We start from the raw sequence: 24,088 nt of genomic DNA, 5'->3' as shown, positions 1-24,088 counted from the left end.
TTGGTTGTTTACTTTCGCCTTGAACGCTTTCAGGTCAGAAATGGGAAAAACCAACTCGGATATATCTGACTTCTGACCATCCTCCAATGCAGCATAATGCTCAGTGCGAGTTCAAACCAGGAAGCGTGTACGGGAACGCCCCTTCAAACTCGGAAATTCCACTTACGAAGTCGGGAAAAAAAAAGAGAAGGACCCCGACTTCACCGACGACCTACAAGTAACGTCACTCGACAATAGCGACCACAGACCGTGAACGGTAAAACACAATTTACTCGAGTATAAAACAAGATAGCTTTCATCATTCATAAATAGTCGACATAACTATCGCTATCTCCCAGCATGAAATTATACGATCAACTACTCAACTGTATGGAATGCTTATGAAATAATATCAAAACAATAAATGAAGCAAAATTGTGAGGCGGTAAGTTTACTGGTCAAAATGAGTTTTAAGAACCAAAATAAACAATTTACCACTATCCACCATTTTGGTTGTTTACTTTCACCTTGAACGCTTTCAGGTTGGAACTGAGAAAAAACAACTGGGATATATCCGACCATTCTCGAATGCAGCACTGAGAGCCACGCGACAGAAATTGGCACCTGTCGTGAACTCCGAGTGTCATTATCACACTCACACAGTATAATGCAAGTCAACCCTTAACCTCTGCGTGAGACCAGAAGTCAGGCTGGCTTTCTGACAGACAGAAGGATGGACGGAGGTGGGATTAATCACAAAGAATCTCACGCTTGCATGCGCACAGCTTTCCTCTCTCTCCCTCCTCTGTCCGTCAGCCACGCTCACTTTCTCCTCATGATTCGGAATTAAGATTGTATCCGCTCAGCCGTCACCTGCCCGCACGTCAAACTCCCGCAGAAGTCGAAAGAGTTGCGAAAGAGAAGCTGGCTGTCTCCTCCGTGAAAACATTAGCCCGGGAAACTGAGCAGGGACACGGGGAGAAAAAGGAGGAGGGAAAAAAAAAAAAAAAAACGCATTACGGCACCGAAGAGCCGCCTCCTGGGCTCATCTTGGCAAAAATGTCGCTGCGACAAACAGGACGCGCATCCATCAAAGACGCCTGCCGTTATTAGCATAAAACACGCGAGACACGAGGCAGGCGCCGGCTGAATATTAAGAACGGGGTTGGGGGTGGGGGGATTTCAACAACAGTTGCAGCATCTTTTATTTCCCTCTGATCACACGGCAGCCTTCAGAGTTAAATTAATAAGACGGAGCACAACACTGATGTGATCCAACGTGTGTAATTGTGTACAAGGGAGTGCATAGAATCATGACATCAAAAGAGGACTGTTTGCAAAAATACGTTCCTATGGGCACAAGAGTTACAAGAGAGGTATACGTGGGTGGGAGGGGTTCAGGTATGGCTTGTAGCTTCTGGTGCATCGTCAGTTGTCCTTCCAAGGCCTCAAAACGGGGAAAAGTGTCACTGCCTCCATGCTACTTCCATGGGAGAGATAGATACATGACAGGGTTTCAGCTTGGATAGGGTTCGGTTCGGATTCAATCGTCTCCTTTTGCGGCTTTTCGCTTGGTCAATAATCCCACACAATAAAACTCTTGATTGTGCCACCATTCTTATTGCCTTTTCTTCCTTAACCGCCGGTCCTCAACTTGGTCTGGAGGAAAAACAAACAAACAAACAAAGCTCAAAATGAAAAAAAAGAAGAAAAAAAAAAGAAAACAAGGAGATTATGTCACACGGGGTAGACAAGACAAAGAGGAAGGCATGCAAGTACAATAAAAGTGAAGCGGGTTGGCGGCGGATCGAGCCGTGGTGAGAGCACCCAAGGGCAGTGGATTCCGTGTTCGCGATAAGTGCGACCACAAATCCCCCGCCACTGGCTGGCCGTCAATAACCATTTGAACTCGGCTGCTGTGGCTAAAGACGGCGGATGAACGCTGCTTTAGAGGAAAAGATGAAGGCAGGGAAATTAGAAAGGAGCCCGCCGGGGGTGAGAGCTTCAGAGAGTCGTGTGGTATGACTTGGGGATTAAACAAGTCCAGATCCTCAAAAAAAAGAAAGAAATCCCTATTATTATTGATCAAGCTGTAAAAGTGACACTTGCTTTGTCCAGTCTACACTTGCAAAGGTGATTCCAGTTTACTGCAAATTGGTCCTTTCTGCAGCAGGGTTCATTTCGTCAACAAAAACTAAACAAATATAATTTGGTCGACACACATTTTTTACCGGGCTAAAACTAGACTAGACTAGACTAGACTAGACTAGACTAGACTAAACCCTCTTTCATAAACAAAAACTGGGACTAAATCAGTATGCATTTTCGACGACTAATGAAGACAAGATGAAAATGTACTTCACTTCATAAAAACCGGACTAAGATCTATGGACATTTTACTTCATGAACAAAAATGAGACGGAAATTACATGATTTTATAAGATCTTGTCTCTTGTCTCTAATCTGTCTATCACTATCACTATCACGTGACACGCAGCACAAACACAGGACATACAGGAGGTGGAATCACGGTGAAAGGTTAAAAAAAAATGTAACTGCTATAATGTTTCAACAATTATAATGCAACTACTAACTAATGCTGGCTAACTTACTAGCTCCTAGCATAATAGCCACTGGAATTGTGTGTCAAGTTGTTTTTCAGCAAAAAGATGCTAATATGTGCTTTATGTGAAATAGTTTTAGATTCAAAAAGGTTCAATAAATCTGCTGACAAAAAAAATATACAGGGGTAAAATGGTTGTCCTGACTAAAACTAGACTAAAACGTTGACAGTTTTTGTTGACGAAAAGTAGATGAATAAAATGACATTTTCTTGGACTAAAATAAAGACTAAAATACTAGACTTATAGTCGACCAAAAAATGGACTAAATAAAAACGGGATGAGGTTAACTGTGACAAAAACTAACAAGCGTGACTAAATTGGACTAAAACAGACTAAATTTAAAAATGGCAGACAAAATTAACACCATTCATGCAGTAATATTGTAGGCTTAATGACAAAGTGGTCCGAAGTATTGAAGGGAGCTCATGTGGCGGTCAACTCCAGCATTTCAAGGTCAAAAACCATTCTCGGTTGAAGCAGAACTTTTGAGGCACTGCAAGCATAAACATTGAAAACCCGAGCTCAAACTTTTCCACTGATATGCAAGTGTCCATTGACCATTGAAGTAAATTGATGGCAGCAGGTGGAGTTTCTTGGTCAACCTCACACCTTGTGTGCTTGTTTGTCCTCTTTTTTTTTTTTTTCCGATCCCGAAGAAGCAAAAAAATAAAAAAATTAAAAAACCACAAAAAAAAACAAAAAAACAAAAAACAAACAGCATCGAAGGAACAAGCGCTGGCTTAAAGGTGCCAATTTCCTGTGACTAATCGGGACTCTGCTGTGCTTTCATTGCATCATTTAGAATTGACACTCTGGCTGCTGGGGACCGTGGTCAAGGTCATACAGAAGAAACATTTGTCAAAAATAGTTGTTAAAAAAAATAAAAATAAATAAAAAAATACAAGGCCAAAAATACATGGCCACAAAATTTGAAAGGCTGTAATACACCGTCTGAAGAATCAGTATTGGTGAGGGTTTCAAGGGCTCTATCCTAACTCCTGAGCAACGAATGAGATCCATAAACTTGAAGAGGAACCAGCGAGCGAGCCGTCTGCTCTGTAGGTGTTATTCGTCCTCAAGCTTCTTCTTCTTCATTTTGTCACACTCGCAAAGCTCTGAAAGCACAAACGCAGCTCGAGGACGCGAGGCAGAGCGACGGAAGGGTCAGGGGAAGAAATGAAGTGGACAAGGGAAAGATAGGGAGCAGAGGCCACTCGTGTGGCAGGAATACGCAATGAGGGGGAGCCGGCGTGGACACGGCGGGAGATCAGGCCGGCTGATAAACCGCTGAAAGGGAATGAGGGAACGAGAGGGAGAAGAGGAGGGGACGGCTTTATCCTGCTTGCCCTTCGGCTGCCTCCGACTTGCCGGTTGTTATCTTAGACCTGTTAAGCGCTTGAATGCATTAGAAATGGGACGAAGGACGCTGGGATGGCGACAAGGGCTTTAAATGCAGTGCAAGTGGCTCGAAATGTCATCAGTGACGATAAGAGTCATTATCAGCAGGTGCGTTTCCATGACCCTCAGTTTTGCGCAAAAGGCAAGTTTCACAAAAACAAGCCGCTAATGGCAACACTGGATTTGCAAAAAAAAAAAAAAAAAAAAAAAACTCAAATACAGTGCTCCCTCGTTTTCCACTAGGGTTCGGTTCCAAAAAATACCCGCAATAAATGAAATCCGCAAAGTAACGTATTTTCCGCACTATAAGGCGCACCGCATTATAAGGCGCACCTTCAATGAATGACATATTTTCAAACTTTTTCCACATATAAGGCGCTACAGTAGAGGCTGGGGTTACGTTATGCATCCATTAGATGGTGCTGCGCTAAAGGCAACGTCAACAAAACAGTCAGATAGGTCAATCAAACTTTATTACTAGATTACAAACCCGCTTTCTGACAACTCCATTCACTCCCAAAATGAATAAACAGCTGTTTTTTTTAATTTTCTCTGAGGTAAAGTATTAGTATTAGCTAGCGATCCAAGATGGGGGGGGGGGATCTTCTGCCGTTCGTGCAGGGTCACCGATAGCGTACTGACAGCAAGACCTGTTGCGGCTCAATATTAATCCATATATAAGGCGCTCTGGGTTATAAGGCGCATGGTCAGCTTTTGAAAAAATTGAAGGCTTTTAGGTGCGCCTTATAGTGCGGAAAATACGGTAGTTGTTTAACATTTAATAAAAATGTTTTTAGTTTCTAAAACCCCTCACCACACACTTTATACACTTTTCTCATCAAGGCATTTACATTTTCTCACATTTCTCTCTTGTTTATACATCCTCAAAGCTCAAACCTTCAAAAATGTTATAAAATTTAAACATTACTGTAAAAAAAAAAAAAAAAAAAAAAAAAAAAAAAAAAATGCATGCAAAATTGCACCAAAAAAATCCGCGAAACAGCGAGACTCCAAAAAGTGAACCGCGTTATAGTGAGGGAACAACGTATCGCAAGTGAGGGAACAACGTATCGCAAAAGAAAAGTTTTTGTGCTCTCATGATCTGGTTTTTGAGATGTATCAAAATACAAGTATTTTGCAAAAGTGGCATGGAAACACTTTTTGCGCATTAGTAGTCATGTAACACCTGCCCGGTCACTGAGGAAAGGAAACGTTGTTTGCTAATGTATATTTTTTTTATTTACTTGCAATTGACTTAATATTTGTTTTGAGAATTAGTAATTTCTGTATTGTATTTTAGTTCTACATGCTGAAGTGTTTTGCATACAGCACGTCATGAGTGCATAAGAGAGAGAGGTGTAACCGAGTGAGACTCGTTCGAGAAGGAGTTGAATAAAAGGGGAGGATCTTGAAATCCTGTCCTGCCATGTCTGGTTTCCTTTAGCAGGGAAGACGCCAGAAAACATCAGAAACTAAAACTATTTGTAACCCGCCTTTTACCCAGCCTCCGGGAACAACAACAACATTTTAGGGTTACAGGATGCCTTCCGAGGGGATAACATTTACATAAGTCGTCTTACGCACAAAGCCATTTTGCTATAGAGCCGCCGTTCAATGCACGTTCCATATCGTTGCATGAGAAATAGCCGTTACCACCGGCAACAAGCGAGACACGGCTTGAAATCCATTCTATCCGTCCGCACCATAATGACAAAAGTTACTAGTGTAAGCAAACACACACAACACCACACGCACACACAACACCAACACTAAATGTCCGAACCCGCCCGATGAGGAGAGTGTTTTTAAAGTAATGTAAACAACACTGGGCATCCGTCTTCGGTAAACATCATGAGCACACCATCATGAGGTCTCGCGAGACGGGACATTCCGAGAATTACGCCTCAGAAGCAAAACGCGAAACGCTCTTCAACGGAAAGGCCAACAAAGCCAAATTGTACTTTATCGAAATAGTAGTTCTATTTTTGCGAAAAAGCGTCATGGAAACACAGCTAGTGACAAAAGCCTCCTGTTGTCCTGTCCGGGTCGAGTTGAAGAGAAAATTAAGATTTGGGGGATTCGTCGTTGCCGTTTTTTTAATCTGGATTTGAGATGAAGGGCAGAGAAGGCCGAAAAGATCTTTATTTGGTTGAGAGCCCAATTGGATGGTCCAGCGGGTCAAAAATCGCACCCTTTGACATTTGCATGCCTGCGCAGCTTCCCGCTTTGCAGTGTAAACATCCTAATCGTGGTCATCGCTATCAGCATCATTCTTCTTTTTCTTTTTTCTTCTTGGCTGTGTCACCCTGCATATTATTGCTTTGAAGCCTTATCACCCAAAAAAAAAGTGTCTTTTTGGCACCTAATGACTTTTAAAAACAAGTCAGATAAAGCCCAGACGAGCAAGAGTGTGCCGCGATCGCAGCGGGCCAATAAACACGGGGCGGGATTACCATAATATCGTCGGCTTCAAAACAATTTACAAGATCATATGACAGCCGCCTGACGAGGCTACAGGTAGCTGCCGCTAAAACGCAGTGCGCACCCACGCCATGAATAAAACATTCTTGCAATTTATGTGACACAAAGATCTGAAAAATCTGCCCGCCATGCGACTTTCATATCCAATACTAAGCGAGAGCAGTTTACCTCATTTGCTGTAAAAACAATGAAATTGTAAAAGAGGGGGACAAAAAATGTAATAAAAAAGCTCCATGAATGTAAATAAGTCCTTTTTGGGGGTCTAGCGGTGGTTATAGATGGCACAGTGAGTGCCCGGAAATCAAGTTAGCATCCACTCGAGTGGTTTTGGTGCGACCGCATTTTCGCTTGGCATTTTGGGAACAGAATTGTCCAGAGATGAATGCTGGCCAAGTGTAACCACATTAAAGCACACACACAGTAGGAAGTAGGAAGATATGAGGGAAATAAAGCAAGACGTTAAAACTGGTGATCTGAGCACTAGCAGGCACATGGAAATAAATAGTACTTCAACAGTCAAAGTGTGCATTTTCTATACTGAATAAGAGGGATAAACACGTCTATCATCTATGTCAGATAATGAGCCTATTGTGAGAATTTGGTAGGATTGCAGAATCCTTGGATTTCTCAAAGTAAAGCATTTTTCTGGAAGTGTATTGGCCACATTTGTTGCAATTCTTGTTATTATATTAATAGTCTGTCTCTATTGTAATACAGTGGATCCTCAGCTAAAATGGAATTGTAAAAATAAATAAATAAATACAAATAAATAAAAACCTACTGGTTGGCTCAGCAAGACTCCGACAGGTTGCAGCAACATTCAAGTAACATCCAGCCAAAAAGTCGTCTTCAAAAAAAATAAAAATAAATAAAAAATAAAAGTATAGTAGCAGTTTTGCAACACTTTATTTAGCAGCAACACTCATAACAGTTTTGTGCATGTTTAACTCATTCACTCCCAGACATTTTAACTGAATTTTGCAAGGTCCACAGAATATTGTGTTCTATTGCTATCAAAACATAGAACCTACCAAAAGAAAGATTAGTCTCTTCTTTCATCAGGAAAATAGAAAAACGTATATTTCTATCCGTTTCCATTTTGCAGCAATTAGCATTAGAATATTGCAAAGTTTCATCATGATTCACATTCCTGGTGAAAACAGTGGCAAAAAAAGAGCTTATTGCAACATGGCCCTGGTTGATCTGTTGTACTCTGCTGCCACCTGCTGGCTGTTTTTGTAGTAAGTACCATTGCTTCAAGCACTCTCTTCAGTTCAGAGCCTTCTGTATACTCCAGCATAGAAAAACCTAAAAAGCATGGGAGCATGGCAATATTTAAAATAGAACGTTTTTGGGAGCAAATGAGTTAATGAGCGTGACAATTAAATAAGCCACAATAAGGCCCAAGAAAATTTGGTGAAACTGTGATTTGGCTGTGTGCTTTTATTTTGAAAGTCTGACTTTTAACAGGATGTGTTGCACAAGATATTTCCCTAGGTCATTGTTTTGAGTTGGTAAGAATAATAATAAAAATAATAATAATGTTGTGTGTTGAACACCGATATGCAACATTTAAAGGCTAAAAGCCAAAAAATATACTTATAAAAAAAATACAATTTGCTTCAGATGAACATGCATCGATTACAGGAAATGAATGACCAAGACGTGTTATTCATCAAAAAAAAAAAAAAAAAAAAAAAGACAACCAAGCAAAAACTGAGGTTCCACTGTACTCTTGACTTCTTGTTTGAATCCTTACTAAATTCTCACATATAATGAAGCAAAAAGACAACTTACACGTCTTCTGTCCTTGAGGCTGCATGCTTATTTTTCTTCACAGACAAAAGCAAGCCAGTTATTTAAGCAGCATTTTTCTGATGGCTTTAACACATGCAAAAGCAGCACGACGAATTTCAGCGAGCAGAGCCTGAAGTCAAATGTGCTGCAATGAATGAAACGTGATTGTTCAACCACGCACCTGTTTGGCATTGTTGACACACTGCAGGTACATGGCTGCTATGTTGGAGCAATGGAGGGTTTTTCCAGCATTTTCTTGGTAGCACGCAAGGATCTGACCCTGCAGGTCAGTGCACACCGGATATGTGTCGTAGCGCCTGCGAGGAAGAAGAAAGAAGGAAGGTGGAATGAGCGAACATAAGGAGGAAAATCAAATGCGGCAGGGAAAAATAAAGGCAAAAGTGATGAACAGCTGTGGTCCTTAATTCATTGACTGGCAGCCATTTTGACTGAAGCAACCCCCTTCGCTCCCGGCTGTTTGACTGGATTTGACTGATTTTGCAAGGCCCACAGAACATTGTGTTCTATTGCTATCAAAACAAAGAGTCTCTTCTTTCATCAGGAAAACAAAAGTATATTTCTATCCATTTCCCTTTTGGAGCAATTAGTATTAGAATATAGCTAAGTTTAATCATTATTCACATTCCTGGTGAAAACACTGGCAAAAAGAGCTTGTTTGCAACATGGCTCTGGTTGATCTCTTATTTTCTGCTGCCACCTGCTGGCCATTTGTGTAATAACTACCATTTGCTTCATGCATTCTCTTCAGTTCAGAGGATGCATCAAAGCCTTCTTATGCTCTAGCAGAAAAAAAACAAAACAAAAAAAAAACGTAAATGTGTCTTTGGGACTCATAAAACATTTAAAATAAAACGTTTTTGGAAGCAAATGAGTTAAGGGAGACCATGTGGCCCATTGTGCAATACTGCAGTCTATGGTGAGAAGACCCCCTTATGCTCCCTTAACCGTCATTCCAGTTCAAATCACTGAAAGCAAGAATCGGCAATAAACAAATTGCTGATTGATTGAAAAAAAAAAAAAGTAGGGCTGTACGATATTGGAAAAGCATGCGATATAGTTGCTGAATATAGTGATAGGTATTATTGCGATATCGAACGTACCTAAGGGAATTAGATTTTTATGATCCAATGAAAGAATTACATTTTTTTTTTCAACAAAATACGCAAACTCAATATATTCTCAGTTAATTAATGGTAACTACATTTCGATAATGTTCCACTATTGGATGGCGGCGCACATTTTAGTTCGCAGCTGACTGGTCAAATTCAGATAAAAGCATAAAATTCCATATGAAACTTATTGCATGTCTTTGCAATATGTAGATTGCATGGGCCAATATCGTGATATTGATGTGTTTTTGATATATTGTGCAGCCCTAAAAAAAAACAGTCAACCTAGCCATTGTCCAACCTGTTAAAAGTGTCTTGAAAGACTTGAAATAAATGGCTTCACCCCCCACAGAAGGGAGAACCATTGGTAGCAGTAGTGTGCAAATCAATGTAGCAGATTACGCAATCGAGACAAACTGGTAATCCAGACACAGAATTACAAGAGCAATGCTGCTTTGGTAAAATTACCTCAAAGCTTGCTTTATCTTCCATGCATTACATATGAAAGCCTCCAAAAAGGCACTGCAGAGCAAAATCCATACGCCGGGCATCTTTATTGATCAGTAATTGCTCCCTGACAATGCCAGCCGATCATAAAGCGTTTTTTTTCCCCCCATCGTCTTTTAGCATCCCGGGAAAGGTGTTGTAAAAGCTCGAGTGCCAAGCGTCTGTTTGCAGGCAAGCCATCACTGGCTTGGTGCACTCAGTGTGTCCCCAAGGCCTACTGTAGCATAAGAGTCGCAGCTCAAACCGCTATTTTTCCAGATGCTACGGCTCCACGTTTCGCTCCACTTCGGCGAGCGGTGCAGGCATGCATGCATGCCGGCGTGCCTTGCCCAATGTTGAACTGCTTTTGTGTGACGCTTCCCATGCGCTATAAAAGACCCATAATGACGACATGTGCGCGAGTGTGGGCTATTATCGCTAATGGGGGAGCGTCATCATTTTGTTCACGCCAGTGCCCAGGAAACTCCGCTGGTCGCACTAAAATGTCCATGAAAGCTTTTTTTTTTTGTTTTTTTTTGTGGCCTGTCAGCAACTTGAAGCCGGGTACCCTGTCGTCACAATCAGATGTTTGAGTCCACCCCCCTCCGGCGTGAGAAATGATCCCCCTGTTAAGATGCAATGCTGGGGATAGAGAAACTATGGGTCATTACCCAGAGTGCAGTGCAGCAGGAAACCAGTGCAAATCACCACCATTTTTTTTTTCTTTTTAATTTTCCTTGCCTGTGCAGGTCACAGATAATCGCAGTGTTATCGTCCAAGGGTCAAATCGGAATATAAAGGGGAGGCATAATCCACTTCTGATGTGAAATGTAATATGAATGACTTACTTAACCGATTGACTGGCAGCCATTTTGACTGAAGCAATCCACTTCGTTCCCGGCTGTTTTACTGGATTCTGACTGATTTTTTGCAAGGCCCACAGAATATTGTGTTCTATTGCTATCAAAACATGGAACCTACAAAAGAAAGATTAGAGTCTCCTCTTTCATCAGGAAAAAAAAAAGTATATTTCGATCTGTTTCCGTTTAGCAGCAATTAGCATTAGAATATAGCTAAGTTTCACAAATCTGCTTATTTAATTGTGAGGAAACAGCTTGTTTTCATCATGACCCTGGTTGATCTCTTATACTCTGCTGCCACCTGATGGCCGTTTTTGTAACTACTACGGTTTTTTTTTTTTTTTTTGTTTGGTTTTTTTTGCCACCCATTCTCTGCAGTTGAGAGGCTGCATCAAAACCTTCTGTACGCTCTAGCATGGAAAAAAACAAAACAAAAACAAACAAAAACACCTAACTACGTCTTTTGGGACACTTGATACATTTAAACTAGAACATATTTATACGTTTTTGGGAGCAAATGAGTTTGTGACCCAAATGCAGTCCTTACCTTAAAAAGACCTTTTTCATGACAGTAAATAGATTATTTTAGTTTTTAAGGTCTAGCATTTTTAATAGATGGACTGCAAACATCCGGATACATGTATCGTTGCACCCCCCTAGAGGCTAACAGTCTTAATTCTATGTCAGTGTCCTAAACAAGAGAAATCTTTGCCACCCTCCTCGTATGGATCCTTGGCGCTCATCCATTACACCACCCGTGGGCATCACCGCGACTAGATGGGCCGCTAATTGCTTTCTTAGGCATCGCTGGTAATACCAGGTGCATCCCGCTGATACAAAGCGCAGTGTTTATCAGCGCTAATGGACTCTTGTGAGCGAGAAAAGGGTCAGCGCAAGACGATTTTTTTGCTGTTTGTGTTTTTCTTGTGCTGGCTCCGCAGTACGAGTTGGAGACGGTGCTTTTGCTTCGTCTTGATAACGCGAGCACCGCTACGCACACAATCCAATATCATCCGTCATAAAAAAAATGAACATAAAAGTTTCAGCTCTGACCACAACACCCTCCCGTCGTTCGTAGTTTCACATCAGACGGCCTCGTCATGACATTGAGCTGACGATCTGAGACCAGCATTTCATATCGTGACCTCCAACAAGGTCTAACCATCCTTCATTGCTGCCAGATGCATGTAAGTGGTCATTAAGATTCATGAACTCGTGATGAAATCCTGACAAAAATACAGGAAAGTTAAAAAAAAAAAAAAAGTGAGGAGAAACTCTTACTAGTAAGTAACAAACAACTTCTTGTTGGAGGTAATTTAAAGGGATACTTGACTCATTGAACAATTTACAGCAGTAAATAGTTAATATTTTGTCCAGAATGAATTTGATAACTTCAATATTTTTCCATGTACAATTAACACTTTTAAAAAGTAATTTTTCTACTTGCTGTCGATTGATGATGACATCACCTCTACTGAGGACATAGGTAACGGCCAATCATAGCTCACCTGTTTTCTGGGTTTGGTCAGTAAACAGAGCCATGATTGGCCGTTACCTACTTCCTCAGCACAGGTGATGTCATCATCAGTCGACACCAAGTAGGAAAATTACGTTTTATAGTTCCTAATTGTACATGAAATATAATAAAGTTACCATATTAATTTTCAACAAAATTTTCAACTTTTACTGCTGAAAATGGCTCAATGAGACAAGTATCTCTAAACTGTAATTTTATGGGTTGATTTAAAAAAAAAAAAAGTCACAACATGGAACATGCATGAAAATAATTTGGTAACACATGAAACGGGAAAAAATTACACAAATCTATCATTTGGGCTTTTCAAAATTTTCCAGCCAATCACCGATAACCAATCTTTTAAAAAGTCTGACCTTCCGATCCCAATTTCTGCCGATTTTTCATAACAAGCGGCGTATACCTTCATTGTTCCAATCTTATTTTATTGGAAAACATTGAAAAATATCGGCGAAACAATACAAGTGGGTTGTTTTAACTGCACATGAATTTGTTCTCTCAAATCAAAATGAAAATCCTATTAGTCATCTCAGCAGAAGAGGACAGTGGCTGAATTTTTCAGACCTCTGAGGAGGGAGATTGGTGGAAAAGATAGGTTCATTTTTAAGGGATCGGCCGATCCACCGATCTCCCAAAATTAAGGAAATCGGGGCCAATAAATCGGTCGGCCGACCGATCGATCGTTGCACCCCTACTTTTCATTAATTTAAAGTTCAGCCTTCTGGACTAATATAGTTTTTTTATGAGTTATCTTAATAATGAATCAAAAGAATCCATCTGCTATTTGGGAAAGAAATGATGCTAGTGGAAATAAAGCGCATGCACCGTGACATTTCTTCACATCCCTCCAAATTAGACAAAAATGTCAAACTGATGCTCTTCTCACTTCCATTTTTTCACCTTACCGTCCCCCTCCCTGAAATTCATAAAAATGACACGAGGTGGGACACACAAATGGAAACATCACGCTGGACGCAGTTGCCTTTTATTGGAAGGCTGTCAATGGGAGCGTTTAGATGTTGCTTACCCGCAGGTAGTAAATTTAAAGCGGCTCGCCTCGTGCCATCACTTGCAATAAAGGGAAAGGCCTCTATAACCACACACACACACACACACACACTGAATCTTTTTTTTTCTGCTGTGATACACTGATAGAGGGAGCCAAAGAAAAAGAGGAGGAGGCTGGTTTACTGTAGATATCCACGTTACACATTCTTAGCACTGTGCCATAAATCAAAAAGCAGGGAGAGCACAGGGGGCACTGTGAGATGCTGGAGTAGCCAAAAAAAAAAAAAAAAAAAAGGGTATGAGGACACAATGTATGCTGGGAAAAAAAAGGTATACCAAATGAAAAAAAGACCCTGAAAGAAAACACTGCGCTCAAATGGGAAGGAAAAGCAAAAGGAGAAGCTGAGTGAAATGGTGTCTCACTTAACACGCAATTAGCTACAAGAGATTACCTGCTCGCTTCACTTTCAAAATGTCTCCTTCCTCAAGGTGTCCCCGGCCAGCATTGTTAAACCGACATCAGCACATTCGCATGGAGGGGAAAATATGCGCCGTGTGCTCGCACGACTTATTGACGGAGGAGCTGTGGATATGTTGCGATCAATATGCATGACTCAGAGCCAACAGTGATTGACTTCCATAACCTTGCAAACGTATACAAAACGTACTACATTATGAGTTTAATTGATAAGCGGCAAAATAAGGGGAAGACAAAAAAACATTTTTTTCCCCTTCCAACATATGTCATTATGCTATTAATCCATTAATGCATTAAATCCCACAATTGGACTTTTTAACACATTGACCGGCAGTCATTTTGACTGGAGTAACCCCCTACCTGGATTTGGATTGATTTTGCAAGGCCCACAGATTATTGTGTTCTATTGCTCTAAAAACATGGAACCTACCAAAAGAAAGATTAAAGATTAAAAATTATATTTATATCCATTTTGCAGCAATTAGCAATATCAACGATTCAGCATTATTCACAAACCTGTTGAAAACGCTGAGCTTGTTGCAAATGGCCCTGGATGATCTCTTATACTCTGCTGTACCTGATGGCCGTTTTTTGCACCAACTACCATAGCTTTAAAGGACCTCTTCATGTCAGAAGCTGTATCAAGTAAATAAATTTTACTTCAGTAAATTAATAACAGGAAGTAAGCGAGTGAATAAAATAAATAAATAAATAAATAAATAAATAAATAAATAAATACATAAATACATAAATAAATAAACCCCAAATATATATTTTTTTTATTCCAATGCAGAGACTTGTATTTTTCAGCTAACAATCATTTTGAACCAAATCCTACTACATTCAACTGTTTTAGGATGGTATTTTTATTTTATTTTTTGCAATCTCTGCTTGAGCTCACACCCGAATAAAGATGCACACAGATCAATCTGTCTCGTTGGACAGTATGGATCCTTTTTTGGCCCGCCACCAGATTGAGTTCCCAATCAGCAGGTTGTCTATCATCATTTGGGTCCACTTAGGGGTTAACGGAGTTAAGGGGAGCATGCCGCTCGCCCCTTAAATAGCTCTCATGTTCTCTCCACTAAAAGGCAAGAGTCACGACGGTGGGGGGTAGATAAATATAAACCGTCCAGTTAGACAGAAAAATGACACACGGTGCTTTTTTTTTGTTTTGTTAAATGGACCTGAGTGACCCCCTGCAGAGAATCCATCAGAGTGGATGGAGGGGGCAAAAAAAATAAAAATAAAAATAAAAAAATAAATAAAAGAAAGGCGGTAGGTGCCAAGAGTGTGAGCTTTTAAAGCCGTTATTGACTTGTGGGGCCTCCGCTGACCGCCATCTCCTCGGTTGCCATGGTGACAAAATGAGGCTCAGACCTCACCTGACAGCGAGGTTGTGCTACTGTGCCACATCAAGCTTTTGCTACTTCACTACTTCAAATGAAACTCCTGTCATCTTGACTAATTAAATCAGCGAGTGAAAGTTTTTTTTTTGCTTCATAATCAACAACTAATTGCTTTGCTCATTTCGGAGGCACGGCTATTTGTCATTTACGACTAATAGGAGCGCTGCCAAGGAAGGAAAAGCCCTGGCTCAACACCTTATTTACATTTTGCAGGCGACTTTTTTTCGACTCACTTAAGCATTTTGGCCTTTGGATTTCTTCGGTCTACTTCGCTAACTCGCAAACAAGTTGAAACGGAGGCCGCATGAAAATGCTGAGTGGACATATGTTGATTCAAATATGTCAATTATCTATTGGTTCTAGAGATGCACCAATCACAATTTTCCGGCCGATCCCTGATCTTTTAAAAAGTCTAACCTGCCGATCTCGATTTTTGCCGATTCCGATTTTTTTTTTGCTCCATAATGAGCAGCCACCTTCAGTGTTCCAATTTGTTTTATTGAAAAACATTGAAAAATATCTGTGAAATAATGCAAACAGTTTGTTTTAACTGCACATGAAATATTTCTCTCAAATAAAAATAAAAGCCTATTATCATCTCAGCAGAAGAGGATATTTTTTTCAGACCTCTGAGGAGAGAGATGAGATTAGTGGAAAAGATCTGTTTATTTTTAAGGGATCGGACAATCACCGATACCCCAAAATTAAGCAAATTATGGCCGATAAATTGGCCGGCCGGCCTATCGATCGGTGCACGCCTAATTGTTTCATGTTAATTGTGGAAGAAAATCCAACTAAATTCTTGCGATGGATTAGTATGGCTCATGTTGTTGTTGTTTTGCCTCAATTAATCGACATAATTGAAAGAATTCCCAACAATCAATTAGTCTATTATTTTGTCTGTGGTGACCACCAAGTTTATACCACCAGTAAGTTTAAAAAAAAAAAAAAAGGTCTATGATGTAGTTAATTTCGAAAACTAAACAAACATAATTTCGTCAACAGTTTTCGCCGAACTCAAACTAGACTAGACTAAAATCCTCATTAATAAATAATAACAGGGACTAAGTCAGTATGCATTTTCCTCAACTAATGAAGACGAGATGAAAATGTACTTCTCTTCATAAAAATAAAAACTGGACAAAAATCTATGGATATTTTAGTTCATTAACATCAATGAGATGAAAATATGTTTTTGTCAAATTTTGTCTCTGTTGTGACACTGTCATGTGACACACTGACACACCCCCTTTCAAATCTGCAGCTAGCGAGTGCAACATGCACAAAAAAATAAGTAAATTAGTTAGAATGCAATGTTAATTCAACGGCTGTAAATTCCAACAATAATGCTAATGTGACCGATTTATAGTCGACTAAAAATGGACTAAATAAAAATGGGATGCAGTTGACTAACTATGATTAAAAACTAACAAGCGTGATTGAAACTGGACTAAAACAGACTCAATTTAAAAATGGCTGAAAAAATTAACACTACTATGATGAGAAGTGAGCATTCCTCGGGAGCTTTATGGAGGCAACGGGCACTTTATATTCACCTTGCGATAAAGCGAGGACAGTGGCTACTGTTATTATCAACAGGATTAAATTAAAAAAGGAAAAAGGCAAGGTGGGGGGAAAAAAGATCTTTTCAAAGGAAGCATTAAATCAACAATAGACAAAGTAACTTTTGTAAGCCTACAGGGAGGGGATGAGATGAGCGATGGTGAAGTGACAGACAAAAATGAGCTCCTATTCTCCGCGGCCAACCTGGAAATGTTGCGCACGTACGTAATCAGTTGCAAACACAAAGACCGAACAATACGGTCGGATCTGCACACAAATGCATACATCAAGGTAAGACCGGAGGAGGCTTACAAAAAAAAAAAAAAAAAAACTGCCACCGCCGCTCACTATTCATTCCCCACCATTCGCCCACATCAATTCTGCGGGGAGTCGGGTTAAAGTGAGCGAAGAAGGCCCGCCGAAAGGTTAGCACTGACATGGAAGCTTAGGACCCCGTTTTTTCTTTCAGGCGCTTTGCATAATGTCACATCTTTTCACTTTCCCATATGATTGCCGGTTCGCCCCATCTGGACACCGACCGACTCCGGCGCACGTGCCGTATACGCACTCTTGTATACGTGCCATGTGGGAAAAGGTCACACGTTGAAACGCCGAATAGTGTGATAAAGCGTAAAACTAGAGGAGAACCGTATATAAATCAGACGCAAGGGGTAAGACGGCCTCTTTTTTCCCGCAGGGAACCGGTGGCGCTTATCTGTCGTAGGAAAGCAGGTAAAGGTAAAATGGTGTGACGAACATGCCGCGTTGTTACATTATCTCGCATGTATATGTAAGAAGTGTCCAGAGTGCACATCTACAAATGCAAAATTATGTATGCGGCATCAATTTGGCGAACATTTATTTTAATTGGATACTAAAATCCAATCATCTTAACTCATTCACTGCCTTTGACAAGTATTCTTGTCAATTGTATTTTTTAGAGCGGTGCTAAATGGGGGCGAATCTGATTATGCTCCACTGTAAATATCAAACTTGGAAACAACTTTACTCATGCCCAACTACCGGTAGATGACATCATTGCCCCATTTTATACGAAATAGACACAGTTTCAGAGTCCATGGGAGAAATGGCTGTATTTTGGCAAACCTACATTTTTCTACTGTCAGTTATAAAAGAACGGGATAGGGCAAAAAGTAGGGAGTCTATTCTGTTATTTGGTAAATTCGGTTTATATATAATTATTGAATGTAATATCACGTGAGTATTGAAAATTTTAAAATTTTCTAAAATGACTGGCAGTGAATAACATGGTTCATAAACCTTTTCCAAGGTAAAATTTAAGACCCATTTTCAAGCGCTACACAGATAGACAGATATCACATACAGTATAACATGTATGTAGAGTACAACTATAAGTATAACTATATAGTATGTGTGTATTTATGTATAGATATAGTTACTATATATATACTTTAACACGAATACAAACAACTATACATAAAAACGCAGTATAAACATACTATATATTTGCTTTATTTTTGTTTGTAACCTGGAATTGTTGTACGTAAGGAATGTCGCCCCAAAAACAACCATAATGTAACTTGGGATTGTTCAGTCTTGTGAGAGGAGCGGCGGCACAGTGGATTGAGTGGTTAGCACGTCCGCCTCCAGTACTGAGGACGCAAGATCGAGTACAGGCTCCGGCCTTCCTGGGTGGAGTTTGCATGTTCTCCCCGTGACTGCGTGGGTCTTCTCCGGGTACTCCGGTCTCCTCCCACATTCCAAAGACATGCTTGGCAGGTTGATTGGGCGCTCCGAATTGTCCCTAGGTGTGCTTGTGTGTGTGAGTATGAGTGGTTGTTCTTCTCTGTGTGCCCTGCGATTGGCTGGCAATCACTCCAGGATGTACCCCGCCTACTGCCCGATGCCAGCTGGAATGGGCACCAGCACCCCAGCGACCCTTGTGAGGAATAAGCGGTTAAGAAAATGGATGGATGGATGTTAGAGGTGCAGTTTTACTGGACTGTTGCAACACAAGAGATGGAATTATGCTATAAAGCAGAAAAAAAAAAGCTATACAAAGAGGTTTTATTGCTCCATCAAAGCAAGCAAATGCGAGAGGAATATACAGCCTTTAGGAGACTTTGGAGCACCCTATATTGCAATCGAGTCATTGCATAAAGTTTGTAAAACGACAAAAGTTCTTTCCAACAGTCGTATTGAAAGCCAGAGGATGTAATGAGGTCAGAGTTACGCTCGTCTGGCTTCAGTTGGGAGCGCTCCATCATACTCTGGCGGGAATAGAAAACGGCGAGGAACAGCTGCAGTGCACACTGAAATAAACAACATAAGCACATATATACACAACACACACTCACATACACACACGACAACGAAGCCTTGCTTACCAGGAGGCCCCACCTCTCACACTTTCATTTATTTTTCAACCGAAGAAAATGACCGCACGGTGCTCTCGGGAATGAAAGCCTTCTGTTGGACGCTATGGGGCGGAAACCCATAACACCTTTTCTACATTGCATACTGTGTTATGGATTGCTTATCGACATATGAGATGTGTGTACTAGATGACATTTTAATTTCTCCCTTCCTTGAGATAGACTTTAATCCATAGTTTTGCTATGGGATGGAGCTGAGTAACTTTGTAACTGGAGTGCCCAAATTCACGCTATCGGGTTGATTTATGTATAGTCAATGCATATTCAATTGCAAAGCTGTACCAAGTAACCACATGGAATATAAGCGACACTAACGCCAAATTCACACCAGCTGCGGAACAGACGCGGTGCATTTTCCGTACGGCGGCCGTACAGACGCATTCAAGTCTACGTATCAATTGTCACCAGCTGCGGTGCGTCTGCGGTGCAGTGCAGCGATGTGAAGGTTGCCGCAAACGTTCTATTTTTTTCCAGACGCCGCATGCGGATTTTCATGAAGCTGAAGAAATGACACGAGCCGGGCGTATTGCATCAAGGTCAATCCGGTATATTTCAAAATAAAACCGTTTGGGAACTCGTTTTTTTGGAAGGGAAGCTAGCTAATTACATAACATGCCATGAGTCGGACATTTAAGACAAAAATATAGTCCATCCATCCATCCATCCATCCATCCATCTTCTTCCGCTTATCCGAGGTCGGGTCGCGGGGGCAACAGCTTTATGAGGGAAACCCAGACCTCCCTCTCCCCAGCCACTTCAACCAGCTCCTCCGGCGGGATCCCAAGGCGTTCCCAGGCCAGCCGGGAGACATAGTCTCTCCAGCATGTCCTGGGTCTTCCACGGGGCCTCCTGCCGGTGGGACATGCCCGGAACACCTCTCCAGGGAAGCGTCCAGGAGGCATCCGAACCAGATGCCCGAGCCACCTCGGCTGGCTCCTCTCAACGCGGAGGAGCAGCGGCTCGACTCTGAGTCCCTCCCGGATGACCGAGCTTCTCACCCTATCTCTAAGGGAGAGCCCGGACACCCTGCGGAGGAAACTCATTTCGGCCGCTTGTATCTCGTTCTTTCGGTCACGACCCACAGCTCGTGACCATAGGTGAGGGTTGGAACGTAGATCGACCGGTAAATCTTCACCACGACGGACCGATACAGAGTCCGCATCACTGCAAACGCTGCACCGATCCGCCTGTCGATCTCCCGCTCCATCCTGCCCTCACTCATGAACAAGACCCCACCAAAAAAAAATTTCAGAATAAATTTAACATAACAAAACAACACTAAATACAAAACTTACTTACCCATGGTGAAAGAGCTATGGTAGAAGTCCCAGAAATAATGTCCAAAAAGCATATCGATGTGACAACAGACATGCGTCGCTATTGTTTACAAATAGGACTCTATATACACGGTTGTTATCACATGAACTCAACTCTGCAGCTTGACCCCCACGTGATCTTGTGGTCTGGCGGGTGCAGATTTCCGGACACGCAACACACGCGGTGTGAACTGCAGTCCATACAGAAGCCGTGCGGAAGCTCTACGGAAAACGCTCCACATCCTTTTAGCAGTCAGTGTGAATTGGGCGTAAGTTGCATTCTACCAATTTGTACTGAGCCTTGGTATCTGGCACACAGTTCAATCCCCACTGTTTCATGTTGATGAACACTCACCAAACCTTTGACACAATCATATTAAGCAACACTAATCAATCGGTAGCCCTCTCACCGCTACGTCTCCCCACAGATAGAATCTAATCTCTCAATGGGAGACTCGATAGCCAACATCACATTCGATGCTCACAAGTCCATTGCTCAAGCGAAAGCCAAAGATGCCTCGTTACATCCAATTAACCCTCCACTCTGATCCCCACGCTGCATCCCATGTTCCACCGGACCTCCTCGACATTTAATTAGCACACACATGCAGAGACTGCACCCCCCCTTCCCCCACACCTCCCGATTTGCCATTGTTAATCCAGTCACAACCGTCCTAATGCACCCGCTTTAATCCAATCAGCCAATCGAACATCTTTGTACACATGCCTACGTCACATGACTAGCCACCCTGTTAGGACCAACATTTGCTTGCAGTCCGCGCCGTCATTTGGCACTAATGCTATTCCAGTGAGTGATCCACCCCCCCTCGCTTTAATGTGATTTGGGAAGTCTCAGCCAGCAAATCCAGCGCTACACCCCTGGTGGGCTACGCTAATCAGTTTCCAGCATTTCTCAGGGAGACAATGATCCCAGTGTTAGCACTGGCTAATGACAAGCTAACACGATAAACTCAGCCTCCTGAGAATCGGGGCCCAATTTGGCCCCACCGCTCACAGCATCCTCATCCACTTTCCCTACATTACGATGGAGTCTAATGGCCTCTTATTAAGAAGATGAATGGAACGAGGACGGGGAGGCATTCTTCAAGTACTTGGGTTACATGTGTGTGCTGAATACATGCTACACACATGACTACTTGGATGCTAGTTTGTTATTACCATCTCAGCTAATGGCCTCAATACAGTCATCAATCTTTACACTATCAGAGTTACTGGTATACCAAATATAGTACACATGCATGGAGCCAACAGTCTGTTCAATCCCTCTGCAATTAGTGTCAGACTTCAGTCCGCATTGCCCGCAGTACGTCGGAGCCGATTCCAGTGTAGGTTTGACTGCGCCAAGGCTGCCCTTTGTCACTGATTTTGTTCACAACCTTGTGATGACAATCAGCAGCTCCAAATCTAAAGACATGGTCCTCAGTAGGAAAAGGGTGCAGTGCCCTCTTGGCGAAGAAGGCACCGAGACGAAAGGCAAAGCTCTTGGATTTACATTCCCAGCCTCACCGAAGGTCACGAGCAGATTGCCGATACAAGCAGCCAAAATGAATTTCCTATGTAAAATATCCGGACACTCCCTTAGAGATAGGTTGAGAAGCTCAGTCATCTGGGAGGCCCTCAGAGTAGAGCCACAGATGAGGTGTCTCGGGCAACTATTAAGGATGTCTCCAGGACGCTTCCCTGGTGAAGTGTTCTGGGCACGACTCCGCTGGAAGATCCAAAACACACCAGAGAGACCGTCTCTCAGGTGATCTGGCAACATTTTGGGATCCCCCAAAAGAGTTCAAGATTGTTCCTACCTTCAATTATCGACAGCCCAGTAAGCCTTCGTACACCGCCAATTGCACGAGCACAAGAAAAGCCCTACCAGCTACCATCAACATGCCATCGGGCTTATCACTCAGCTGCATCATCAACATGAGCTCATGGGCTGTACTAATGCTGCCTTTGATTGAAAGCCGTGGGTTAGAATATGACTTGCATAATTCAATTCAATTCAATATTAGGCGTCATATTGTGAAGAGTGTGTCCTTTTTTGGATAACGGCGGTCAAACATGTTTGGAATCAGAATAAGTGACTTACTTGAACTTGGCATTGACTTGGTCAGCGGCTTTATGGTAGTTCTCTGTTGTGACTTTGTAGAACTGAGCACTCTGTAAAGAAAAACAAACGGGCTCAAGGTCCAAATTCTTCCTGAAAATGTGCATTAGACAAAAGCATGCAAGGCAACTTTTCAGGTAAAAGCAATCACTTGAAGCAAAAGTGCTACCCGCATCAGTGTGACAACAGGCCTATTACCGGCTGGAACAAAAACAAGAAGCAGTCATACAAGGTCAGAGGGTTGCTAGTAAACAATGTAGACGCCTACCAGGTCAATATCTCCCCAACACCGCGCCCCCCCACACGGGGTGGGCCCGTTGTAAATGAAGTCGTCGCGTGGCCACTCCATCTAAATTACTTCTTCAAACAGCGCCACATAACTTCACTGCGACAACATTTATACTACTCAAGGAAGGTCTGCTTCCCTTGCCCTGGCTGGCTGTTGTGCACATTTATGATTTGAGAGTAGCAGTCGGGAGGCTGTAAAATGCACGAGACACCTTGATGGAGTGGACAAAGAAAGACACGAGATGTTTTACACAAAATAATCCAGAATGAGTCTTTTGATCTGCTGAGCTAAACGGCGAGTTCCAGGTACAGTTTGTGACGGGCATTTAAGTGGATGGATGGTAACACTAATGTTATCTTAGCATGTTAATGCTAATGCAAGCTTAGCATGCTAATTCTAAGTTAGCATGCCAATGCTAATGCTAAGTTAGCATGCCTACATTAATGCCAGGTTAGCATGCTAACACTAATGCTAATGTATCATGCTAATGCTAATTTAGCATGCTGCTATGTTAGCATGCTAATGATAAATTAACATGCTAATGCTAATGGTAAGATGAATGGATGGATGGATGAGTTATATCCGTACAAGCTCAACCTATTCTTAAAGGAAGGCATTCATCATCATTCAGGAAAAGATCAATAGGAATGAGCTGCACTGCGAACAAAAAGATCAATAGTCGTGTTGGCGAGCCGATGCGAGATGGGACATGACAATTGTGAAAAACGGTCAGACACAAATGGGACACCTGTACCTAATAATTCAAAAAGATGACGCACATTTTGTGACATCGATATGTAAATTGCATTTGACATAACCTTCGAACGTGCTTGAGATGGAAGATTTGATTGTTTTCCATTAGGTCAAATGGATGACCGCTTGTTCATTAATTAGTCAAGACTCTACGGCTAATTGATTCATGCTTGGATTTTATCCAATCACTTTAGTAACTAGCGTTTTCTTATTAGCTAGACAAAGAAATGCCCCACAGCCAAGCGTTAAATATCATATTAGCTGCTATTTGAGAACAAATGCAAATACAAGTCAATGTAACAGCTCTCTCGTTTTGTCTATGCCAGATGAAAAGTAAAACTAAGAAAAGTTCAAAAGCGCTAACTTGTAAGCTCATGCCGTATATCTGTGCCCTCTTGGCCTTGAACAGCGTGCTTTTCATTTTATACAAAGAAACTGTCAAGA

The 24,088-nt window shown here is 41.7% G+C and overlaps 1 protein-coding gene across 7 annotated transcripts in view; it reads right to left on the bottom strand.

The window, feature by feature from the left end:
* Nucleotides 1-1,144: 1,144 nt before the first annotated feature.
* The window catches only part of chchd3a (coiled-coil-helix-coiled-coil-helix domain containing 3a), a 235,425-nt gene continuing 212,481 nt past the window's right edge, over nt 1,145-24,088 (bottom strand). For 5 of the 7 annotated variants that reach the window (XM_077500830.1, XM_077500836.1, XM_077500831.1 and 2 more), the window contains 4 exons: nt 22,585-22,655; nt 8,461-8,596; nt 8,280-8,314; nt 7,365-7,790 (listed from right to left, as the gene is read on the bottom strand). In XM_077500830.1, the coding sequence (XP_077356956.1) occupies nt 7,757-7,790; nt 8,280-8,314; nt 8,461-8,596; nt 22,585-22,655 (276 nt within the window). In that variant the 3' untranslated portion in view covers nt 7,365-7,756. Of the gene's footprint in view, nt 1,639-7,364; nt 7,791-8,279; nt 8,315-8,460; nt 8,597-22,584; nt 22,656-24,088 lie in introns of those variants that run through there. The other 2 variants (XM_077500832.1, XM_077500834.1) reach the window with 2 other exon arrangements.

Source organism: Festucalex cinctus, chromosome 16 (genome assembly GCF_051991245.1).
Source record: "Festucalex cinctus isolate MCC-2025b chromosome 16, RoL_Fcin_1.0, whole genome shotgun sequence".
NCBI lineage: Eukaryota > Metazoa > Chordata > Actinopteri > Syngnathiformes > Syngnathidae > Festucalex > Festucalex cinctus.
The sequence above is the reverse complement of the archived record's forward strand: the minus strand, read 5'-3'. Positions and strand labels throughout refer to the sequence as shown.